The 24,491-nt window shown below is 44.6% G+C and overlaps 1 protein-coding gene across 2 annotated transcripts in view; it reads right to left on the reverse strand.

Moving 5' to 3' along the window:
- Positions 1-22,704, reverse strand: part of LOC118235497 — a 39,624-nt gene extending 16,920 nt beyond the window's left edge. The window contains exons 1-5 of one of the 2 annotated variants that reach the window (XM_035432909.1): positions 22,411-22,704; positions 21,424-21,514; positions 11,857-12,419; positions 931-4,255; positions 799-846 (exon numbers count right to left, since the gene is read on the reverse strand). In XM_035432909.1, coding sequence (XP_035288800.1) covers positions 799-846; positions 931-4,255; positions 11,857-12,419; positions 21,424-21,514; positions 22,411-22,532 — 4,149 coding nt within the window. In that variant the 5' untranslated portion in view covers positions 22,533-22,704. Of the gene's footprint in view, positions 1-798; positions 847-930; positions 4,256-6,929; positions 7,049-11,856; positions 12,420-21,423; positions 21,515-22,410 lie in introns of those variants that run through there. The other variant, XM_035432910.1, reaches the window with a different exon arrangement.
- Between the last annotated feature and the right edge of the window lie 1,787 nt (positions 22,705-24,491).

Raw genomic sequence — 24,491 nt, forward strand, 5'->3', positions numbered from 1 at the left:
TCCTCTTCAAACTAGTTTTGCGCTTGTTTTTGTTGGAGGTCGAAACCGGATACTTTGCGAGTATGTCCAGGGGCAGAGGGACTGGAGGGTGGTTTCCGTTTGCTATCGCAAAGGCAGTGTTGTTTCATGTGGAGGACATTTGCGGTATTGTGGAGAAACAGAATACATGCAAAGCGCAAGAAGCCAGCTCTTTGTTCATTGACCAGCCTAGATTGTTTTGAACATGCATGGGTTTTATGTTTGTTCCTTTAATGCATTGTACATAGAACCAAGCCTAGTTATTTATGCAAAATAGGAGTCATTTGTTTGCACTCACATTTGCTTTGCAGTGCTGCAAATTTACGATTGGAATGTTAAAGCAAGTGTGTTGCGTGTTCCCGGGTCCTTATTTGACCCTCAGTTTCAGGGACAGGGAAACAACAGTGGCCCAAACTTTTCATTTCATCTGAGAAATGGAGAATTAATGTGTCCTGACATGTACCAATTCAGAAACCGCAATCCTCTAAAGGAGACAGGACACCGTCATGATTACAAGGCCTTCATGCAATGAAAATCTAATTTACATCTACGGAAGGCTTTTGCAGAGATTAAACTCTGAGAAGAGTTGCCCTAGATTTTATGAGCCCAAGGTATCATTACAAAAAGAAGAGACTGCATGTCCAGTTCAGGAACACAATCCTATCTGGTGACATACTCAACTTGTAAATGACAATAATATTGATGATAAATCTGGAACTAATGTTGTATCAATATGTGCAACAATAGTTACAAAGAAAATACCATTAAACACAATCTTACCTTTGTAGGCCTTGAGATGACTTTTTTAAAGCTTCTATCAATAAATATCTGCAAAAAAATGGTAATGTGTCAGAACTGCAGTTTTCAGTCAAACTGTTCTGTAAGTAATTCCATAGCTGTACTATGTCTTACCGGGTGCACTGGAGCTGATGAGACTCTGTCACCTTGGCACAGTTTGTTTTTAGAATGAGGCTGATTATTGTCAACGTCAGGTTTCGTCACCTGACACCTTGCATTCTTCAAATACTCATAGAACGGAGACTTCGAGACAGCTGTGGAATCACACGGCGGAGCAGATATCAGGCTTTCTCTCTGAGGAGGTGCTGGAACAGCCACCTGCACTTCCCCAGAGTGCCGATCCACCTGGCTGGAGGACCCGGCGTCGTTGTTAACGTACTGGCGGTCCGGGGACCCGCCCCACTTGTCAGGTCCTGTGTGAGACAGTGCGTTTAGGGCGTTGTTGGTTGAACACACGTCCTCATCCACGTGGTCCGAGAGGCACCCCCACGGGGGTGGACGGAGTGTGGGAGAAAGCTCGTCGGAGGAGTCCGGGTAAGGGTCACTGAAGACGCTTGACTGTAGGCGCTCACTGACGGACTGCAGGAGGGAGAGGATAGAAGAGGCCTGCTGCTCCACGCTCCTCAGGTCCTCCTGCGTCACCGGCAGATCCGGGAGGTCCTCCGAGCACGTGTCCTCCCTGCCGCTCTCCTCCTCGAAAATAGGGGAAAGGGAGAAAGGGTAGATCTTGCCCCGCCTCGTCGAGGGGCTGAGCATCGCCCCAGTGTCGTTCACGAACACAGCATCGCCCTCCTCCTCCTCGTTAATGATGGCGAAGCCACCCTCACACTCGTGGAAGTCCAGCTCGTGGAACCTGTGGAGGTGGGGGCCCGACAGCTCGCCCCAGTTAGCGTTGAACGGAAGTTCCAGATGCGCCTTCCTGCCTGTGGCGAACAAGCCGGACGCCCTACCGCTCACATCACAAATGCTCGACCCTGCAAGTTCTCCCTGCACATCAGAGCCTTGGCCGTCATCTGAAATGACGTGGCATCGATAGGCTTTTGCCGCAGTCCACTGCTGTAGGTCCTCGTCATCGGCACACGCAGCACGGTTCGAGGGGCTCTCTCGCCTCGCAGGGTCCTCTGGGGCTTCCTGTTTACCATCAGCGCCGCCGCTTGCCGGATCGACATTCGAGGTGTCCTCTTCGTCACCCAGTTCTGACCTGTCCTCGACGACAGTGACTAAATAACTCTCCACCAGAGCAAAGTTTTGGTCCTCCTCGTCACGCGATTCCTGCAAATACTTTGTTCCATTATGGTCCATCTGGCGGATCTCGTTCTGCAGGACGCTGCTTTTGTTTGTAAGATCAGTTAATTTCTCACCCTTTGTGGGTGGGTTTCTGATTGGTGCTTCCTTCGTGCTTTGAGAAGGTTTCAATCCAGTTGACAGAATATGAAGCTCATCGATGTTCTTAAATTTCTGTGTATCAAGTTCACAAGATTGAACAGAGTCTTCACTTTGTCCTTCCTTTTGAAAGGTCATGATGTCCTCTGTGTTTCTTGCAAGCTGCATGGAGAGACAGCTTTCATCTTTTGCACCATTGAGTTGAACAGATTTCTCAAGGGTAACATTTAACATGTCAAGGTCACCACATACTTTCACCTGTTTTTGAGTTGGCACAATTTCCTCATAACTACTGGTTAAATTGTGAATGCTGCTATTGCTTTCAGTTCTGTCTTTGGCTAAATGGAGAGCTTTATTTATTGCTTCTCCACTGGTTTCTGTAGATATTGCCTCTATAAAACTGTTGTCAACTGACGCTTTGGCTGTCGGTAAATGATCACTCTTAGTGTTTCCTGAAACAGACTCTTGCATTTTTGACACATAGATTGATGCCTGAACTAACTCTTTATTATTTGCCTCCAGATTTCCTCCACACAAACTAACTGATTTACTATTTTCATTTAGGGAGATATTGCTATTGTGGTCGTTAATGTCCTTGTCACCTTCCCTCATAATTAAGACGGGCGTGACGTTATAATTTGACTGTGTATCAGCTGCCTCACTGTGACAGCCATTGTGGTCACCTGAATGAAATTCACAGAGGTCTGGTGGACGCGAGGCCTGTAATCCATCTATAGGGCGATGTTCTCCATGCCTCTGGTCTGAAATGCTGTTTGAAACACCCATAGAACCCAAGTCTGAGTTAGGCCTGGAATTATTTCTGATGTCCATGTCTAAACCAATGACCGAGACAGATCCCGAGGACAGGGTGGACCTGCTCTTGTCCAGCAGGGCTTCATTTGGATTCATATTCCGCTCCGCTAAGACAGGCAAGTGGCCGACATCTGCAGGTTCACTCAAACTTCCCTCCTGTTGCTTCCCTGTTTTAGGCGAGCCCTCGTCTTGTTCATCCAGTGGAATGGGGCTAACTGCCTCCTTGTCCCTGTTTTCCTGTTCCCATCTTTCGATGTTCTGGAGAGCCGTGAGGGCATTTCTCAGAATGTCATCGACCATCTGCCTGGACTCGTACCACAAGGCCATCTCATCCGGTTCCCCTTCCTCAATCAAACCAGTCTCGGGAGCAAAAAGCCAGCTTTTACCAGCAGTTAGGGAAGATTCTGGAGCATCCAACCCCTGGTCTGCTGGCACAGAGACTTCACTGCCCTCATCCTCCTGTGTATCTGACGGTGAAATATGATTCAGGTTGCACTGGCTGCCATGGGTATGAGATGGAGCGGCAGAATCACTGGCCTTTGAAGGTGACCCCGTCGAGCCCTCTCGCGTAGATAGGGTTTCTGCCCGCTCGGTCGCCAGTTTCATCTCCCTGGCGATGGCTTCAGCTGTCTCCAGTGACGTTTGCTCCTCCAAGCGCTCCGCTTTACCACCCTCCTCTGCAGGACTGGTTTGCTTATCAGAGGAGTCCCTCTCAGCAGCAGACATGGAGAGCACTCCCGAAACACCCCCAGGACAAGAATCTGTGGCCTGGGCTGGTGCGCGAGCCAGGTCTGTCTCCCGCTCTGGGAGTAAGGCACTTTGGCTCTCGTCGTCCTCCGACGGCATCATTACTGGAACGCCGCCAGGCCCCGGTCTGGCAGGAGTCACGGCGACAGCATCCCCCGCCAAGGTCCCAGGCTGTTCTCCTTCAGAGCCAGCGCATTCCAAAACGGCTGCTCCCCGAGCGTCTTCTCCCGGGGGCGAGAGCCTAGCGGCGCTGTCGAAGCTGTGCTGAAGCTCCTCCCCCTCCGAAATGGGAGAGCCCACCTGCACCTCGTTCCTCCTCCTCATCCTTCTGATCTCCCTGGAGCCTCGGTATGTCCCATAGGTGACGATTGGGGGACGGGACAGGGCCAGGCGGCGCCGCTGTTCATCCGCAGCTTCCTCCAGGGTCAGATCTGTATCCGCCCCGTGTCCCTGATCGGCTACATCGCGGTCCTCACCAGCCTTGTCGTACAGGACTCTGTCCAAGGACACACAAAAAAACAGAATTAACCACAGATGGTCCACAAAACACTCACCATCCCCTGAGAGACCCTTTAAAGGATGTTCTCGAGAATGCCAAACAAGCGGTGTGTGAGCAGCAGCTTCTTGTACAGTGCATATTGTTCAGGATCATATTCATCAAATATTTATTAACAACTGCTAAACAAAGAATCCCCTGCTCCTGCGGACCATACAGACCTAGAAAACATCCTGTATGGGCCCATTACATGTCACTGAAGGAGGAAAAGATCATTTTAAAAACAACTTTGTCCCCACCAGTCCCCTCTACCCTCTGTAAGTTCTAATCCTCTACTAAAATGAAAAGTCTTGTGGTATGCAGAGATCCAAGCGGGCATTACCTTCTGGAAAGTACAGCTCATACAAAGCTTCAGAAAAACAAGCCCATTTTCTGAAAATACAGCAATTAGGTCCAGTACTACCTACTGAGCACGACAGTGCTTAGGGTTCTTTCAAACAGACCTCAGTGCTCCATTCCTGGCAGTGCGCATTGACTGAGGAGTAATTACATCCAATTTAATTACCCATACGCCAGACGCACCCCTGCAGATTTAGAGCTTGAACTCTTTTTTTTAGCTGGTGCAAAGTCCTTTGCTTTAACCAGTGGCAGCAGGCTGCCAGCTTCCAGTCAAATATGTGCGAAAAACTGATTCTGAAAGCATGACAACACAGGGCAGGTTTTTCTTTTTCTCCTGGAATGCAATAATCCTTTAAAAGAATTGCAGAAATGCAAAGACCAGATCAGTAGGTTATGTCAAAATTCAAGGTCATGTATGGATGGACAGCATCTGGTTACCTGGAACACACAGAGGGTTTGATTTTATATGACTAATTGTTATATGGTTCAACAGATAATTTAGACAATCCTTCTGTAAATGGTCCAAATAACAGCAAAGGCTCAATAATTTCATCCATAAGTACACAAAACAATTCTACAATGGGCAGTTCTGAGTGACATTGCCCGCGACAAAAGGAAATAAAGATTAGATGAATGGAGTTTTACTTGCATGTATTCATCTACCTCTGGAGTGGCTTTAAATTTTTATGTAATGAATACTCACAAAGCCCATAACATTACTCACAGTACAACAAGCAAGCTGTAGCATTTTCCAGCAATAGCACACTTCCGATAACATTTAAATAATTGAAACGTCCTGCACGTCGCTAAAATAAAAAAAAGAGCAAATACAGCACTGATGCTTTCCTGAACCAAACAGCGGGCTGATAAAAATAAAAAACGCAATGATAAAGGTAAAGTCAATCGACTTTGATTCGGGGTGGGAGGACCATGGATGAATACATATCAAGGCGGCACTAAAAATAAACCTGAATAACAAGCGGGAAGTTAATTCAGGCTGAGTAGGTGGCATCAAAAAGGATGACTGTCAGTCTGTAAGAATCCTTGGCTCCCCAGTGTTGCCTTGTGACAGCTCCCTGATGTCTGCGTGCAGTTTATGGTGCCTGTTGTAGGTGTATGTGGGGGTATAACGATAACCTCCATAACTACATAGACAGGCCCGGTGCTTGTAACAGAAGACGGGAAAGTTTTAACGCACAGCTAGCTGCGGGAAACCAAGCATGTAACACAATGCTCACAGACAAAAGAGCAGAGTCTGCCGTTGCACAGAGGCCCATTTACAGGGAGACCCCCTGGGGACAGTAAAGACAACAGGCCTGGTCCTGATTAGAGGGCCACAGTGCTAATGTTATGAAACAATGCTGTTTGTGTGTACATGGAGCTAATGGCTAACTGGCTCTTTCAGACTCATTCCCGTACCTTAAGCCATCTTCGCACTGTGTTTTAAATGTGTTTTGGGTCTGCAGTCTGCAGACGGCGCTCAACGCCTGGCCCGGCTCTCGCACGCTGCTGAAATCACTCAGAGCAGCAGCAGCAGCAGCGCTGTTCCTGCCAGCGCAGGAGGAGAGGACTCGCCGCGCACACTTCCCCCGTCTCGGCCGCGGTCCGTCCGAGTGAGTCACAGCTTCCTGGGCCGGCTGGAGAGAGGGGCCGTGAATGGGCGGATTGTGGCGCAGGGGCGCCTGGCCGCGCCCCGGCGGCGCGTGCTCCTCAGCCTGCCTCCAAATCTCGCTCCGCTCCGTCCCCACCCACAATTACACAACCGCCAGTCTGGCTGGCTGACAGAGAGGCCTGCTCTCAGGGAACCAGACCCCTCCCACACAGTACAATTATCCCCGTCGCACACTTCCTGTGTGCACTCATCTGCCCGGCTACAGAATGCAGTGCACACAGAGTTCACAGCTCTGTGCCTCACCTGTAGGCATGCCTATTCCATTACGTTCATTTAGCAGACACGCAGCCAGAGTGGCTTAAAAAGCAAGTGGACAATCTACTGTACAGTATGTCCATTTATTTTTTAGTTTTCTGAAACCAGCAGTACTTGCTTTGAGCACTTTCCTATTTTTAAGATGAGACATCCACAGGTTTATCAGCTAAAATATCTGTAAAGCTTCTTTGGCCCAAATTGTTCTATTCAATACACATACAATACAAACAGGATTCCCTAACCACCCCAATATTTAATTGCTCATTCCACTACAGACAACTTACCCAAATGTAACACTCCAAGTTACTGAGACACTGATACTTGATGAGCCACTAATGATATACATACCTGCCTAGAGAACCGCAATACAGACCCAGCAAGCTGTTTCCACAGAGTAGGTGAAAACTCTCTCTCTCTCTCTCTCTTCTCTCTCTCCCCCTTCTGACTCTCATTCTATTTCTAGCTCATGGTCCGTTGTCAGTACCCACCGGTGTTTCGGTATTTTTAACAGCAGCGAGGCCCACGGTAACATGAAGCAGAGGCCAGCCCCTCATCACGCCTGTCTTGTTTTCAGATCAGATTTTATTCAGCATGAGACGCTGTCACAGTCAAACACACCCCCACCCCCTCCCTCCCACCCCGTCTCCTCCCCGCCGTCTCATCTGTCCTGCATCCAACTTCCATCCAAGTTCAATTAATTTGGGTCTCAGCACCCCCCCCCCCCTTTCCCATTTGTCAATCTCCAAGCAGCCACTCCACTCTCCTGTAGTTAATTGCTGCACTATGAATAGAATCGTTATTTTGGCCCATTTCTCCCAGCGTGAAAAGTGGTTTCACCTTTGCTGACAGATCCTTCGCTTTCTCACCTGTCAGGCGGCTGTGCCGTACCCTGCCATTCCACATCACAGGGAAGGCGGCTCCTGTGGGACTACGGCAGCGCGCTCCTCTGGCAGTGCCGCTCGGCACAAGCCTCTAACCTTCTCCTCACAAATTCACATTGTTTGAGATCTATTTTCGTTAGTCTATTCACTACACCTCCATTCAATAATTGATGACAAATTCAGCTGAATTCAGACTGCAGCTATTCAGTTCTCCATCAAGCCAGTTAACACGACTGAGGAAATATCAGGCAAATGGTTCTTCTCAAGGACAAAGCTAAGATTCAGTGAATCTCAGACCTTCGTTTTATTGTTCTGTTTCTAGTTCAACCAAAACTTGCAGAGACAAGAGACAAAGAAGGCTTAAAAATGATCAGGGTTTATATCTGCTTCTATTTATTATGAGTAGGGATACAGTGTGAAACATGAGCGAATCCACTGCAGTGCAAGTCTGGCCTTCTCTCAGAGAGATGGACAGACAAATGAATTGCACAAATTCTGGACAGTACAGTTCTGTACAGCACATTCCTCATGATAGGTAATGAGTTACACTTGAGATACTCAAATAAATGATTTGGAAAAAAGAACTAGAGCTTCTAAATGCAGTTCCACCTGAATACCAATGTGATACTGTTAAAACATTATTTTCCCCCAGCAATTAAAAAAAGAAACTAGGGCCTTTGAAATGGAACACTACTGAACCAACTTGTTCCAGTTCCCTGTACTAAGTGCAGGCTGCAGGAAGTTTTCAAATGACCCAGTAGCATTGTACAAACTCACATATATGGAAAAAGAGTATTTGGCTACAGTTCCTCAATATTTTGGATTTTGGCTGTCCTGATTTTTTTTTTAATAAACAGCTGCCCAGAATAACATGATTCTGCGCTGTGTATCTGGCTTAGTCTGTAGCTATAGCTGAGCACAGAAACAACATCATGTATCTCGTGGGCTGAAATTAGACAGAATTTGACCAATAGGCAAACTAATTATTTTCACACCTAAGTGATGCATTAAGAAACCAATAGCCTTAAATTTGTTACGCACACATGACAGGCCTTAAAGATGCTGTCTCAACCCCTTTTCACAGAGGCATGCCTTACCCCTTGTTACAAAGGTTTCACATGTAAATTAGGATTCCATTCTGCAAAAATTGCAATGGCAACTTATAAGCTCAAGATCTTGTAACATGAAAAAAATGTTGTGATTCAATGTTAGTGAAAACAAAACCATAATACTATTGGATCAAGATGCCCATCCAGCTATGTTGTTTTGCTACTGCCCGTTGGCTACACAGTGCATGCTGTCACCACCCCACATCCCTGTCAATACTGTAGCTTCTGCTACAAAAATGTAGCAGAAGCTACTAGGTTTCACTTTTTAGCCACTGGGATTCACTTTTTTTTTCTTCGTTAGCAAGCGTCTCCAGCTAGTACGCCAAAATAAACAAAACTAAACCTTGCTGGGACTGGGACATCAACCCGTTAAAATAATGGATAGTAATTGGTTGTGTGAACAAGAGAAGCCACTAGCATTGGTGGAAAAGTTGATATGGCAACATTTTGTGTTCCACGTGTGAAACCTAAGTTACCCAGCAATCTTGTCCCAACTTTTCCTCCCCCACAGACTTGCCTCAACATGGGCTGGACTCCAGCAGAGATGAGAGATGAAGTGACAAGAGCTATCACCAGCAGGGCCTCAGACTCGCCCAGATAAGTAGTGCTCACACAAGGGGCACAAATATCTTGGTCTCACGCTGGGCTCGTGACATGGATCAAGGAGGACTGGCCTAATGTCTACAACGGGAAGGCCACTGTGACACAGGCATGTCACACTAGTATGGTGATTATTGCTTTAACACCCCCACATCACCATGTTCTAAAGGACGCAGGAGCTCAGGACAGCCCCAGAGGACTGAAGCAGAAGACAACCCAATGATAGCAGTTTCAAGCTCTCTAGGAACATGAAATGGCCCCAAAGTTTTGCCTGGTGTTGCTTTTGTGGGTTTGCCCTCTATCAAGACCGCATTTTTCAGTGATTTTCACCCACCGCAGTAACTGTGAACACACCGTTTCTATTCTGATCCGATCATTCCTGCACCATCTCCTGTCCGCTGAGATTGGCAGCTGCTGGCTGGCAGCACACACCAATCAAACAGCCCCAGGCAGGACAGGAAGTGACACCATGGAAAAGGGGAGGGGGGGGAGGTCACATGAGGAGGACAAAAATCAACACAACACAAAATGTGTTCACACCCTGTGGACAGCAACAAATGTAACACTACAACAGATGTAACACTTTTTTCTAGCTAAAACAGAGGCCCATCCAAACATATCCTTTAAAATACAAGCTTGACTGCAGGTTCCTGCTTGTATTTGGGCATATTTGTATAAGTCCTGGAAATGCAAAGGTTCTTCAGCTGATTTTTAGACCAGCTCTACATTTCTTTAATTTCTGAAGAGCAAATTCTGAAACCAGTGTTTCTAAAACAATGTTTACATCACATGGAAATACAAATGGCCAAGCTTCACTGTCCAACACCTCTCTGTTTATTTTGTTAGGGGTCATGTTCCAACAGCTGCTTAAGATACTACCAGTACAACCAGGGGACACAGCTCTAGATCATGAAGAATCACAACCAATCACTCAAATTTTACAGGCTGGCTGAAATTACTTAACCAACCATGTGCTTGCCTCTATTTATATAGCCTAGTCTTATAGGCCTGTTCCTACTGGACTATACCTCAGAATTTCTCACCAGGACCCCGGGGATGAAATTACCCACTAACATTATCATCTCTGTTTATTCTTTGTTTTCTCCTAAAAAGATAATCAGTTCTACTCATATAAAAGCCGGCAACCAATTGTCATTTCAATAAACCACATAATCTTCCTCTTATGAACTATATATTTTTTCACAGGCAAAGTGATTCTGCTTCGCATAACTATCGGATGTTCCGAGTCTGACGTTCCCAAACTGACAAAATAATGATACAATTACAGCTGTTGTTTCATAGCGGTTGCTCTCAATAGCGATTGCCCTCGCACTCTTATTAGCAGATGTGGTAGTAATACTAATACAAGCCGACCACCAGTCCTGTATGATTGAGTTTAAGCCGCTGACATTAGCTGATGTGAAGAGCACTAATGAGGCCAGGGGTGGTAGATGACGGAACAGCGGGACGACAGTGAGGAAATTTCATCACTGATTCTCTGTGCTCCTTGGGCCTCGGATAGAAATGCTGTGATAAAATGTTTTAAAACGATGGGGAAATGTTTCTTATCTGTGTTCTCTGCCAGAACTCATGACACCAAAGGCTAAAGTGAATAGAACAAAATGCCAACATTACATACCTTTGGCTCCTGTGACTCCGATGACTTGGATAATGATAATACGGTTGGGAGGGGCATCAAAGGAAGTAAAAGTAAACAAAGGGTTGCTCATCTGCTGGGTCAGGTCAGGTGACAGGAGTCTCTATGGGTTCCTGTTTGTATGTTTAAACTGCATTTTTGTTTATGTAATGCGGTCTTGGTAATCCAATCCGTTTCATTTCATCCCACATTCCAATGCCTCACCCACATCCTCCAGGGTGAATCCAGAACCATGGGAACGGCCTCGTTTTTTTCCTCCGGTTTTGGACAAGCCCAGCACTGATATCCCACTCAACAATATTTACCAGAATTAGGAAAGCATCGTCATCGTCAAAAAAAGGACCATTGATTTCTGACAGAGAGCTTTTCTTTTTAAGTGGTCAAATCTCATCCAGGGAACTTGCGTCACAGGATTTAGCCTGTGGGGGCTACACTGTCCCACAGTGGAATTCTGCAGAGGAACAGTCTATCCACCCCACACCCTATCCCTTGCCAACCCCCAGGGGTACTTCAACTCACTTCAGCTGCATTTGTGCTAGTCTCCTCACAAGATGCCAATTAGCAGCCGGTCCCCCGTGTTCCCTTTGAAGTTTATGCCCCGAGTTAAGACTAAAACACTGACATAGTTTCATGCATTTTTATTTCCTGCCCATTACCCATTATGCTTGTTTCACACTGTCATAAGCACAAAAGCCAGCTGACATCACAACAGACTTGATAATGAAAAATATGTGGTGAAGAGCCATAATTTCAAAAAAAGACTGCAGAACATATAAGTGGAAAAGCAAGACCCAGAATTACTGCCAGCAGACATGATGCTCTGACGTTCAGCTTGTAGGATTAGGTGTGAGAGATAATGTCAGATATATCAGAAACATATTTATGACCGCATGTATGCCCCTCTCAGGACACAAACACGAACACACGCACACACACTCACACGCACACCCACACATGCACGCACGCACGCACACACGCACACACACACACACACTGGGCACAGGTAAGGGGAAGAGCAGGGAACTCACAGGTGCTGCGGTGCTGGGAGGTCTGTCTGTGCGCACTCCTCAGGGGGCTGCTCCGGTGTCCCTGTGAGCGCCGGCGACTCTGGATCGGCCGAGGAGAGCGGCGGCGGTGTGCGGTTCTGCTCTCCAGACTCCCCCTCCCCGCCGCCCCTCCCCCTGCCCGTCTCCCACCCCTCCTGAAGCGGGCGGTCCGTGTCGGCGTCGGACCCTCCCGCTGGGCTCCCAGAAGGCTCGGCGGCGTCCCCACTCCCCCCCGGAGCCCGTGCCATTCCCGGGGCGTCCGCGTCCGCCGGCGCCTCCTCCTCTACGGCTGTCCCCGCCTCCGTCCTGGAGGACAAGTGGAACAGGCTCCCCAGCTTCCTGAAGAAGGCATCTAAAGGGGCCGTGGGCGTGCTGGGCCCCGAGGCGGCCGGGGAGCGGGGGGGCGAGGCGGGGGCCAGCCGCGAAGGAGACCCTCCCGCATCGTCCAGCACGCCGCTGCCCTCTCCCCCCTCCTCCTCTTTTTTCTCCTCCTCTCCCACTTCCGCTCCCTCTTGTCTCTCTCCTTCAGAGCCGTGGAACACTGCCTGAGAGAGGGAGAGAGAGAAACAGAGACAGAGGGAGGGAGAGAAACAGAGACAGAGGGGGAGAGAGAAACAGAGACGGAGGGAGAACAAGAAACAGAGGCAGAGGGAGAGAGTGAAACAGACAGAGGGAGAGAGAGAAACAGACAGAGGGAGAAAGAGAAACAGAGTAAGGGAAAGAGGGTGCAACAGACAGAAGGAAGAGGGGGACAGAGGAGAGCGTGTCAACTTTCTCAACCTCTTGAGCTGCCACCGCGGAGGAAGAAAAGAAGCAGACGGAGGGAAATAAAGGAATGAGGTGGGAAGGGTTGCTAAACTTGCTCTCTCTCACCAGCCGGCTTGCCTTACAGAAGTGGCAGCTATCTGATGCAAATGTGGCTGAGAAGCCGAGAGCACCCGTTCCCCCTCCCCCTTCACTCCACACCCCCCCCCCCCCCTCCTCCCTCCTCCCTAAGCCCGCCCCTTTCTTTTGTTAACCGTTTCACTCCCATGCAGATGGGCGGCTTCCCCTCCGGGCCGTCTCACACACACGACAAGGCTGGCGGAGGGGGCCTCAGTCCCCTGCTCACCTACTTCTGAGGACAAACCAGTCGCAGGCAGCTTAAAATGCACAGATTACCCACTCTCACAGGAGTCACACAACTCACCGAGAGAGGAAAACACACTACTCTCCTAATAAACCCAATTTCAACAGCTTCATTTTTTTGTTGCTGCATCGCGCTTTAAAACAGTCCATTCATTAATATTAAATGCTGGCTCTGATTTGGGTCAAGGGATCTTAGCATGATCTCAGGTAGAGAGAAAAGCCTTCTGTGCAATGTTCAACTTTATATTTTGAATAATTACATATACATACATATATATATACACTAATTGGCCAAAAGTATGTGGACACCCGAAAATCACACCCTTATGTGCTTGTTGAACATCCCATTCCAAATCCATGGGCATTAATATGGAGTTGGTCCCTCTTTGCTGCTATAACAGCCTCAATTCTTCTAGGGAGGCTATCCACTAGAATATGGAACATGGCTGTAGGGATTCGTTTCCATTCAGCCACAAGAGCATTAATGAGGTCCAGCACTGATGTTGGGCATAAGGCCTGGCAGTCGGCATTCCAATTCATCCCAAAGGTGTTCAATGGGGTTGAGGTCAGGGCTCTGTTCAGGTCAGTCAAGTTCTTCCACACCAAACTCGGCAAACCATTTCTTTATGGACCTCGCGTTGTGCACGGGGGCACTGTCATACTAATACAGGAAAGGTCCTTCCCCAAACTGTTGCCACAAAATTGGAAGCAGAAAATTCTCTAGAATGTCAGTGTATGCTGTACCCTTAAGATTGACAAACTGACTTGTTGGAAAGGTGGCATCCCATGACAGTGCCACGTTGAAAGTCACGGAGCTCAGTCGACCCATTCCACTGGCAATGTTTGCCTATGGAGATTGGGTGGCTGTATGCTTGATTTTATGCACCTGTTAGCAATGGGTGTGGTCGAAGTAGCCGAACTAACTAATTCAAAGGGATGTCCACATACTTTTGGCCATGTAGTGTACATACATACATACATACATACATACACACGCACACATAGACACAAAAACTATATACAAATCTGTATTTAGTACTCTATCATCAAGCCTTTTTCCACTAAACCTTAAAGTCCTGGTAATAATAATGTGTGCTCTCAAACCTTGCTTTCATTCCAGGGTAAGAACTGACTTAGGTAAGAAAGCTGCTAAAATGGCCCAGTTCACTGAGGAGGCTGCCATAGTTTCTAGTACTCTTGGTCCTAGAAGAACTTGATCCTAGAAGAACCTTCTTAAAAAAATAATTTTGAAAAACACTTTGAGAGCTTCATTACGTTGCAAGAATTTAAATCAAGAATTCCAGAAGCAGTGGGAAGTGTGTAATTGTTCTAACTACTGGTCGTATACAATACCCACAAAGGCAGACACATGCCATTTTGAGATCAGACACGATTTAAAGATTACTGTCTGACCAGAATTAGGGCACCTATTAGAGGGCTGTTCTCCAGACACAATGGGCCCAGTTTAGTGGAGGCCCACCGACATAATCTGAAGCAGACCCCTTAATTCAGTTTTTACTCCACCCCCTTAAAATCAGCATGCATGTACTGTAACTGCCCCTGTTCCAGTCTCCTGAAGTATTTGTATGTAAGTGTGTGAGTGTTCTAATTTTTTTATTTTAACAAACTGGGTAAAATTCCCAGTGCACACACACCAATAGACAGAAAGGACAAAGCAGCAAAACAGTGCAATAGCACAATGTATTCCACTCACTTGCAAATTAATAAATAAATAAAAACTACATTTTGGGCCGTCTGGGTAGTGTAGAGGTACAAGCACTCCCCCTAACACCGCAGAGACCCGGGTTCAATCCCCGGCAGCGGTACTTCCAGCTTGGTCAGACGTTCCTACGAAGACAAGCCGGTGAGGGTATGAGTCCTGATCGCTGCATTAGCGACTCCTACTGGTTGGTCGGGGCGCCTGTTCAGCAGGGAGGGGATCTGGGGGAGATAGCGTGAACCTCTGCATGCGTTACGCTCTCCCAGTGAAACTCCTCACTGTCAGGTGAAAAGAAGCGGCTGGCGACTCCACATGTATGTGAGGAGGCATGTGCTAGTCTACACCCTCCCCAGACCAACAGAGGATAGCGCATCGACCAGGACCGTGATTCACACTGGGAATTTGTATAACGACTAAATTTGGGATAAAATGGGGGAAAATGGCAAAAAAAAAAAAAAAAAAAAAACTACATTTCGAAAATGAAAAACTAGAATATTGTCATATCAATAATATAAGAGCCTTTAGCATAGCTTCACTACAGACTACCGGTCATTTTTCAGTCAAATCTGCTATTTACTAGAGACACAATAAACCAGACAACATCTATTAATTTACAAATCATTTCCAACTGATGTACAAGTCCCATATGAAAACAAATCCAATATTTAGTGATGTGTCCAATCTAAAAAAACTGAGGTATCCATAGGTTTTTTCCACATGTACAGTTGTTTTGGACAAAGTCAGATTTTTTCTCGACTTGGCTCTGTACTCCACAAATTTTAGATTTGGGACAAATGGCTTCATAGGCGTTTTTAATTAGTCAGGAGTTCAATTGTGCAGGCATGAGAAAGCCTTCAGTATCTAGTTTTGATTCTAGGCTTCCAATTGCCTTTGGAGTTTGTTATTAATGTGTGTCAAGATGAGGACCAGGGAGTGGTGCTAATAAAAGTTAAGGAAGCCTTTATGAGGTTGAGAATTAAGAGAAAAACAGTCAGAGACAGGCCAAACATTACCAAAAGAAACTGTTTGGGACAAGGTTAAGAAGAAGAGAGCACTGGTGAGCTCAGGAACCACAAAGGGCCTAGTAGGCCAGTTGAAGAATTCTCACCATAATGAAGAAAACCCCCCAAACACCTGTCCCAACAGATCAGAAGCACTCTTCAGGAGGCAGGCGTGGATGTGTCAGTGGCTACTGTCCACAGAAGACTTCACAAACAGAGCTACAGAGGCTACACAGCAAGATGCAAACCACCAAGTCAGCAACAAAAACAGGATTGCCAGGTTATCCTGTTGTGTTATCCACGCCGTGTCCTCACATGTGAAGCACCTTGTGTTGCATTTTATGTATGAAACAAATGAACTAATAAAGTTTATTATAATTTCAGCATCGCCAGCAGCATCTAAAAATGTGCACGTGTGATCATCTGTATCATTGTCAGGGCACGCTTCCTTCCGAGTTGGCACTCCTATTAATTGCTGGAGGTAAATAATTCCCTCACAACTAAATCAGCAGTGCTCATAACGATAATTGTCCAAGTGCCTTGAAAATCTTAAGCCTCTTGTTGGTGTCTAAAAACACATTCCCTTCTAAATGCTCTTCTTATAATAATGAACCTCTTACAAACGGTGCATTCTGCTGTGATTTCAGAGTGGCTTATAGGCTACATCCATGTTATCCATCTAACTGGCTTAAACCTGCGGTCTACGACTCTGTTGCCCCGGTAACAACTCTGGCTAAACTGCGAACTGGCTTCGTGAAACTGAAGATCCTGAGTTTATCCCAAAATGTCAACAAAACAATCGGATTAACCGAGTTAGTCACTCACATGAAACAGGGCCCAGGAGTGAGGACTGGCTGGCATTTTTTAGCATTTAAACTTTCACCCACTTTCCGTCCTTACTCTCCACATATTAGATCAACTAATTGTTCTTATAAATGTCCCAATTAGAAACTCAATTGTACAAATAGTGGCTGGACTGTGCTGTTTGAGTGCCTATGGGGTCTCCTGGAGGATAAACATTGAAATACAAGTTAAAATCCCTGCAGGTCACATGGGGGAGACAAACTGGTGGCCCTAAATATAAGCATGTTTTTAAAAGCCATGGTTCAAAATGCAAGAAAGGGTTTTTTTCTGCCAGATGTTCATGTATGTGTAGAGATAATGCACTCTTGAGTAAAATACTTCCTCTATTTGATTTCATGTTGACTGGACCATTTACTTAGTACATTAGTTTAAGCCACTTTGCCAAGCCAGCAGACTGATAATCATACTCTGGACCTGAAAGATACCCATTACCCTTATTTCATAAGACACAGTGGAAAATGTCAGTACATCTACTGAAAGTTCCTCTCGGTGATACTGTGATCACATGACCCAACAAGCTGACAGAATGCCCACAGCAAAAACAGTGTATGCAAGTCTGGGCGCACACAAACAACGCCTCATGATAGATTTATTGCCACTTCATCTTATTTTCAAAAGCTATCAAGGAGATTACTTCACAAGTCCAGAAGAACAGAAATTTGTGTTTTCAGAAAATAAATGTATAAAGATAAGACAATGAATGACTAAGATGCAGCCAACATAAACTCAGTGCTTGCTATTTATTTCCCCAAATACGGATGCAACTGATTTCAGTTTGGTTTCACTTCATAGTTAATGAAACAGACTTGAGTCACCAACTGTGTAAGTGTTCATGAAAGGAATTTCCCATTTCCAAATTTCAATAGGCATCCTATTGGCTTTCTCCAGGCTTATCAGTAAAGTCTTCATTGTTCTTCCAGTTTGTTCATATGCACCACCTGGAAGGACTGTGAGGGCTACGGGACTTGCTCACAGTCAATTTCTTTACCAAAAAACTGAATATTATAGCTGCCTACTGAATCATGCAGTGTTTTTTTTGTGTGTTGGATTTCTTTCAAAATATAATAATATTCAACACTGTGACGTCCTGAAACCTGACAAAATGATTCTCAAATCACAGGGAACATTTTTACAATTTGCTTACTAGATTTTGCAGCAGATAGGGGTTTTTCAAAAACCACTGCATGGCATCTACTTCTGGAGTGTTTTTATGCAGAAAACTTTCACTGGTTTGTTCTTTGAACACTTCCATTAAAGTCATTTGCACTGAATTACTGAAGTCATTTGCACTGAAGAAAATGGCTAGAATGAGGAAATTTATTCAAGGACAGATGACTTGCATAGGTCTAAGAAATGAAAAGACAACCAATTTCAATTTCACCTTGAAAGTTTCACCAAATTTCATGCCAGTGCACTGAAACCTACTGCTTCACTTAATTTAATTTTGATAATTATTATCAATTCACAGTAACACTTGATATTTTTCATGCCCTGTTGGTAAAAAGGGCCTGAAATGTTGTAAACTTCCATTACAAACATTGATAATTACAAAATTAACAGACTAAACCATATGGCTGTCAGGTGCCAGTAATTTTCAGTTAAATTTGGTTTCAAAAGTTTTAAACTTCTAACTTCTGGCTTTGTGCTTATGATGTTCACAGATCACCATGTGCCAATATGTCTCCAGATGGTGAGATCCATACCACTGATTTGGGGAGCCACATCTCCCCTTAAACTTGACTACACAGTGTGTGTTTACACATAACGACTGATTGGTCGACAGATATAATATTTTGATCACTAAAATCATCATAGTATTGTGCTGCTTTAAAAAGTGTTATTGTGAAATTACTGCAGGTCAAAAAAATCTAACATTTTTTCGTTATTATAAATATGGGGCAGAGACATACAGTATAGGAATGCCAAGTCGTGTCTATGCTAAATATGCCCTTTTACAAGTAAATTATAGGTACAGCTTCGTGAGTAGTCCTTTAAGTAAAATGCATACACACATATATACATACTTAGATTGGACAGGGGGTGGGGGGGTTCTGGGGTTGAGAATGCGATTGCAGATCGAGGGATATTAGATTGCAGCCTAGGGGGAGGGGGAGGGAGTGATTGAGACGGTGAGGCCAGGGGGTTATTCAGATCATGAAAACTGGGGGGTGGGTGCAAGTGCACAAGAAAAACAGAGGATCCTCTGATATTGTTTATTAGTGCTGTTTGGTAGCATTATGAATTTTTTGTTTTACCAATGGTTGGTGAGGAAAAAGGTGGTTGGTGAAACGTCTGTGTGAAACCACTGCTTTGCAAGAGTGCTGTATGCTAATGAGAACACATCAACCATGATGGTCTCTTTATGTCAACATCAACCTGATGTGTCCATTACAAGCACACAAGCACAAGGATAAAATTAAAAAGGGGTGCTTTACCCGTTGAGAGAAAAATTTCAGTTGCAACTGTCGGTTCATTCAAGTAAAACAGTGCATTTAAGCTTGAAGTGGAAATTTCTTTTTTCCAATGTACTATTTTTTGTCTTGTTTACATAGTCTAATGCAGATTGAGTTTAAGATAAATTTTATGTTGTGGGTAAGCCCAGTATTTTCTATTTAAAAATAACAAAGCAGTACTTTTCTTTTGGAAAGAAAACCTGTGAAACCTGCTTGTTCTCAAGATTTTGATAGTGATTTGATACATTTTGATAATAATTGAAAAATATACAGCATTGGCAATGGTACTTTTTTCCCTGCTTTATCAAAAACATACAGAACCAAACTGAAACTATGTCACCAAAACCTTGTACCGAGTTTTGTACGTACGTTTGTATATACTGCATGTACGCACACACGTGTATGTGCACGCACACAATACCATCAAAAGGGAAATTTCAATGGTCTCAAAAAAATGCATTTTCAAAACTGCTGTACACTATGAAACCAGAAAACCAGCCCAAGCCTAATTAGCAATATCATATCATATGCTATACTTTTACACATTGAAAGAAAGTGTTCAACCTGAAATACTAGCAAAAACCACTTCACTGTCCTTTCCATCAAAAAAGCCGCAACACCCAAACTCCTCTTACAGTCGCTTGGTAAAACACATTTCACACGACACGCCTTAACAGCTCGATCATGGTGTAAGTCGTAAGGGGAAGTGGAGGACACCATATTTCCTACCACATTTACCGGTCTGCTCCGGAGTGCTTTCCCAGCAGCACTGTAATGACTGCTAAAAGCCCAGCGATTCAGCTCAGGAGGAAGGAAGCCAGTGCAGGGCCAAAGCACTGCAACACCACCCTAAATCTGGCCTTTCCATTCCGCACACAGCAGCGGAGAGCACTATTCTCACTGCAGCCTCTCCACTGCTACAGTTCTTAACAGAGTGGTAGCACTAACCGAGGGTGATCAGTGCACTTGGGGATTTTAAGTGCTCCTGATATAGCTCTGCTTCACCTAGTCTCAACCTCATGCCAACAAAAACAAGAGGTGCTGGCACGTACACACTTAAACATGTAAGTATGCATTACCACAAACGCATACACACATACAAACATGTATCCTTGCACATGCACACGCGTGCAGACACACACACACACACACGTTGACATGCACCAGCATGAACAGGAGCACAGTGGCAGACAGGCATTGAATGGGTGAAGGCAGGACCTACTGTATGGAGTCCCTCCCACACAAGGGAATCATAAACTGAGCAAGAACACAAAAAGCATGACGGTTAAAATCAGAATGGCATCATCACTGCAACTGGCCCAGCATCTGGAAAATGGGAACTGGCAAAGACCATCTTATGCTTTACATATCTCTGTGGGCAGAAGCTCACACCGCTGGGGATAATGTGATCACACAAGATTTTGATATGTTTTAGTATGTTAGGATTAACTGTAAAAAAAAAGTCACGTGAATATTAGTAGTGAGGTATGCAGGCAGTAAGCATGGCTGAGTTTAACTGAGAACTATTTGCACTGTTTCTGGACTGTTTGTTTGGACTGGAAAAAAAAGATTTGGCCAATGGTCAGTATTTAAAATCACACACTGAACATCTGCATAAGACAGCTTGACATCATAAGGGGACCCCTTTGATTCCATGAACATCAATCAGATTTTTTCTTTTTTTTTTTTTTTTTTTAAATAAAGATTTCTTCGTGCATTCAAATGAGATAACAGACAAGGAGACCGGATTATGGCTAATAGATTTGATGTTATCTGCCTACAGTCATATCTAATCCATAATGGTACTCGGGTGTGTTTTTCCTAAATTAAAAATGTGTAAACAGGTTTGCATTCTCAAGATCTTTCTTGAAATGGTTTGCTTGAAAACATTACCAATGTCAAGGGGTATGGGATTGTGTAATCAAATTAAGTTTTTTCTCAGTCTTGATAGCAAGATTTTTAAACATGAAAATGAAATTTTCCACGTTCAATATTGCATTGGTCAGAAGTTCACAGAGAATAAAATAAACAAATGAGCATCTCTTAAAATGGCCATGCTGATGTTTAGAGTTCATCCAGCATTAATGTAACTCATACAAGACTAGAGGCAAAGCCACAAACATGGCCACAGATTTCAGCCACAGGCACCATGTACAGTAATGCACGATTCATACAAATCTGAGCACACATGCTGTGGCTGAAAATTTTCATCGTAAGCCAGGTTTCAATACAGGAAATTTTGTTCCTCAAGTCATCATGCATTTGGAGTGGAATTCTAGGTTTGTCTGTGTGAGTGTGTACCTTCCATTTCTTTTTTTCTTTAATGGACATTGGCAGTCCTTGTTTTCAGAGTAATTCTCTTTAGTCCTAGAGTCCACCATACCTTTGATAACTCCAGGACAACTTTCTCCTGAGGGTCCTGCTCTCGAAGTTCACTACTTGGGCTGCTGGACTCCTCGTCTTCGACATTTGAGCTGAAAACAAATGCATCGCAAATACAAACAAATGAATGGCCCAGCAAAACCAAGATTAGGAAACAGTACACCTGCACAGCTTAAGTATCGGTCTCTCAAAACGGTTTCTATGGTGTCAAGTTCATTCGCGTCGCCAAAAAAAGGGGGGGGGGGGGCGCAAAGGGTGGCTTCGTACAGTCAGAAGACTTACCTGTACCCACAACATGGATAGTAGCCTATTAACATAATGACCCGCCCGACTATTGTGAGTGACGCATTGTTGTTCCACTGTTAGACATACATGAACATACTCCAGGCTACGGGAAAAGACATGGGTGTAACCACACAGTTTCTAGGGCCTTCTAAAATAAACTCATAATTATAAGCATCACTGGAACCAAACGATGATGAGGCTACCCCAACTACGACATTATTTGGAACAAGCTATTCATCTTTCTGGATCAGCTTATCATTAGGGGTCATGCTATGTAGTCTATAAATTCGGTTACGCTGTACAATCCTGTCTTTAGGGAACAATACAAAGTTTGAAGATTTCAAAACCTGAACAATGCCCTCAATCGAATTCAGCAGATGGAGTCGGATGCACCGTAACAAGCCGACTCAAGCCTGACAAGACCGCAACACACAGGCTATTATGGACTTTCTTTTTCCAAAAAGTAAGCTATGACAGAAACACCTACCAATCAAATGCTAATGGAACTTTACATTCTTCCTTAAATCAAGCCATTTTATTAACTCCGTCGTGGAAAAGTAGGAAACCTTCACAGATACACTTAATTAGTAACAGGTCGAATCGATTTTTCGTAACCTCGCGGTGAACATTGTAAGCGACACTAGAACGCAGAACGCGCAAAACTGCCGCGTTGTTTGTTGCACGCATGTGTCACGCTTCCTACCTGATATCGCTTCCATCGTTCCCGGTTTTCTGAGGCTCCTGGGATTTGCTTCTTAAAAACAGTCTCGAAAAGTTTCTAGCGATGTCTTCCTGCCATGAACTTTGTCTTTTAGTACTGGACATGTCGACACTAGAGTAAAGTTAACATCTGTAATCCAATGGCTCAGTGTCGATTAAAGATAATTTCCTTAAAGTGCTGTCACTTACTTCATTTTTCGTATTTACAGACCAGGAAAATGCCTCCACTCTAGCACTTCCCCTTCATTACAACGCCTGGGCCAGTTGAAGGAAGGAGAGGCGGAGTCAGTAAACTTGCTGAATGGCTGATGTTACCATGAGTAACAAGGCTGATTTAAGAAAACTCATTTTCTGTTTTCCATTGCCTCTGAATTTAACATTTGTAGCTAAAGCATACATGTTGCTTAGAATGTCAAGAAGGAAAAAAAACTATTTGTGCGAGCTGACAGCACAAGGCGATAGCAGTAAGGCTATATATAGCCATAGTACCCTATTTCCATATTTTGTAGCAGCTAGTTGTTCTTGTCCTAGTTCAGCAATAGACACAAACAAAAGGCTACTAGAAATAAGATGAGATTTGGCTATGCACTGAATGAGGGGGAGGTGCTGTATTCTGGACACAGACTAATATTTCCAAGGTAGTACAAATGGCACATTATTCCCTATGACGTTATTATAAGTCACCCTGCCTACCCAGAGGCAGCACAGGGTTGCACGGGTGGGCAGTGGGGGGTGTTCGTCCCATTGAAGGCACGGAAAGAGAAGCGGGAGTGGCCAGCGATTGCATACGTTTTTTAATACACTCGTACCGATGCCTGCGATCATATATCTATGCCAGATAGCGTGCAACTGAAATGAGAAACAAGCGAGGGCACGTCCTGTTAGTATCTGCCACGACGCAGACTAAATAATTCAGAGCTAAATCTGCGATTAACTGCTGCGGAGTGGGTGATAATTAGCATTGGCATTGTCCGTTTCCTCCGCAGCCGACGGGTCAAACTGAAGTTTTAATAGCACTCAAATGCTGCTTATACCAATGTATGTCCTCATGGAAAGAACAATGGCATGGCATTAAGTTTTGTATCCAAATGAGCTTGTGGTGTTCTGTAACTGAGTATTGTGTAACAGTGGAAGTAGAGCACATTATAGTTAAATATTGGAGCCTACTGTGGTCACAGGTAGGCTAAATAAATTACTCAAAGTAATTCAGATAACTTTATTGGCATGACAAGCCTGAAATTTGCATTGCTAAAGCATTTTAAGCATGAAGGGTGCAGGATGGTAAATAAATTAAATTGCAGTACCAATACAATGTTGCCACTTGCACACAGATTAGATTAGCGATTAGATTAGTTGCATACACAGGTAAACCAATTTAAATGTCCCTACTTCACATTGTGAATATTTATAAACAGGAATACTGTATATAGTTGGCTCCTTTTTATTCACACCCTTGATAAAGATAAATAAAAAACTTTATAAAATAAAGTTTACAAATACTGAATACTGAGAAAAATGAAGACTCAAACACGCACACCCCTGTTATCAGTGCTTTGTGGTTCCTCCCTTGGCCATTATAACACTAAGCAGTTGCCTTTTGTAGTGTCATATGAGGTTATGGAACTTCTCGGAGGGATCCTCAACCATTTCTCCATGCAGAATTGTTCTAGTTCCTTTATATTTTTGGTTAGTCTGTTAGTCAGTCTGGACTGCTTTTTTGGGACTTCACAGGCTGAGGTTAGCTGAAGGCATGCCTGCCTGTCTACTTAAATATGCATGTCTATGCTTTCACCATGATGGTGACTGTGCACAATATTTGAAATGTGTGTATATAACTCAGAGGTGTGCTCCCTCTTTATATCTCCTTGGGTAGCAGGAAGCCACTGTAGGCCACTATATAGTTCCATAGCTTTGCAGTATACACTACATTTCCAAGAGTATGTGGACACCTGGTAATCACACCCATATGTACTTGTTGAACATCTCATTCCGAAACCATGGGCATTAAAATGGAGTTGGACCCCCTTTGCTACTGTAATAGACTCTACTCTTCTGGGAAGGCTT

This window comes from Anguilla anguilla, chromosome 9 (genome assembly GCF_013347855.1).
Source record: "Anguilla anguilla isolate fAngAng1 chromosome 9, fAngAng1.pri, whole genome shotgun sequence".
In the NCBI taxonomy this organism is placed as follows: domain Eukaryota; kingdom Metazoa; phylum Chordata; class Actinopteri; order Anguilliformes; family Anguillidae; genus Anguilla; species Anguilla anguilla.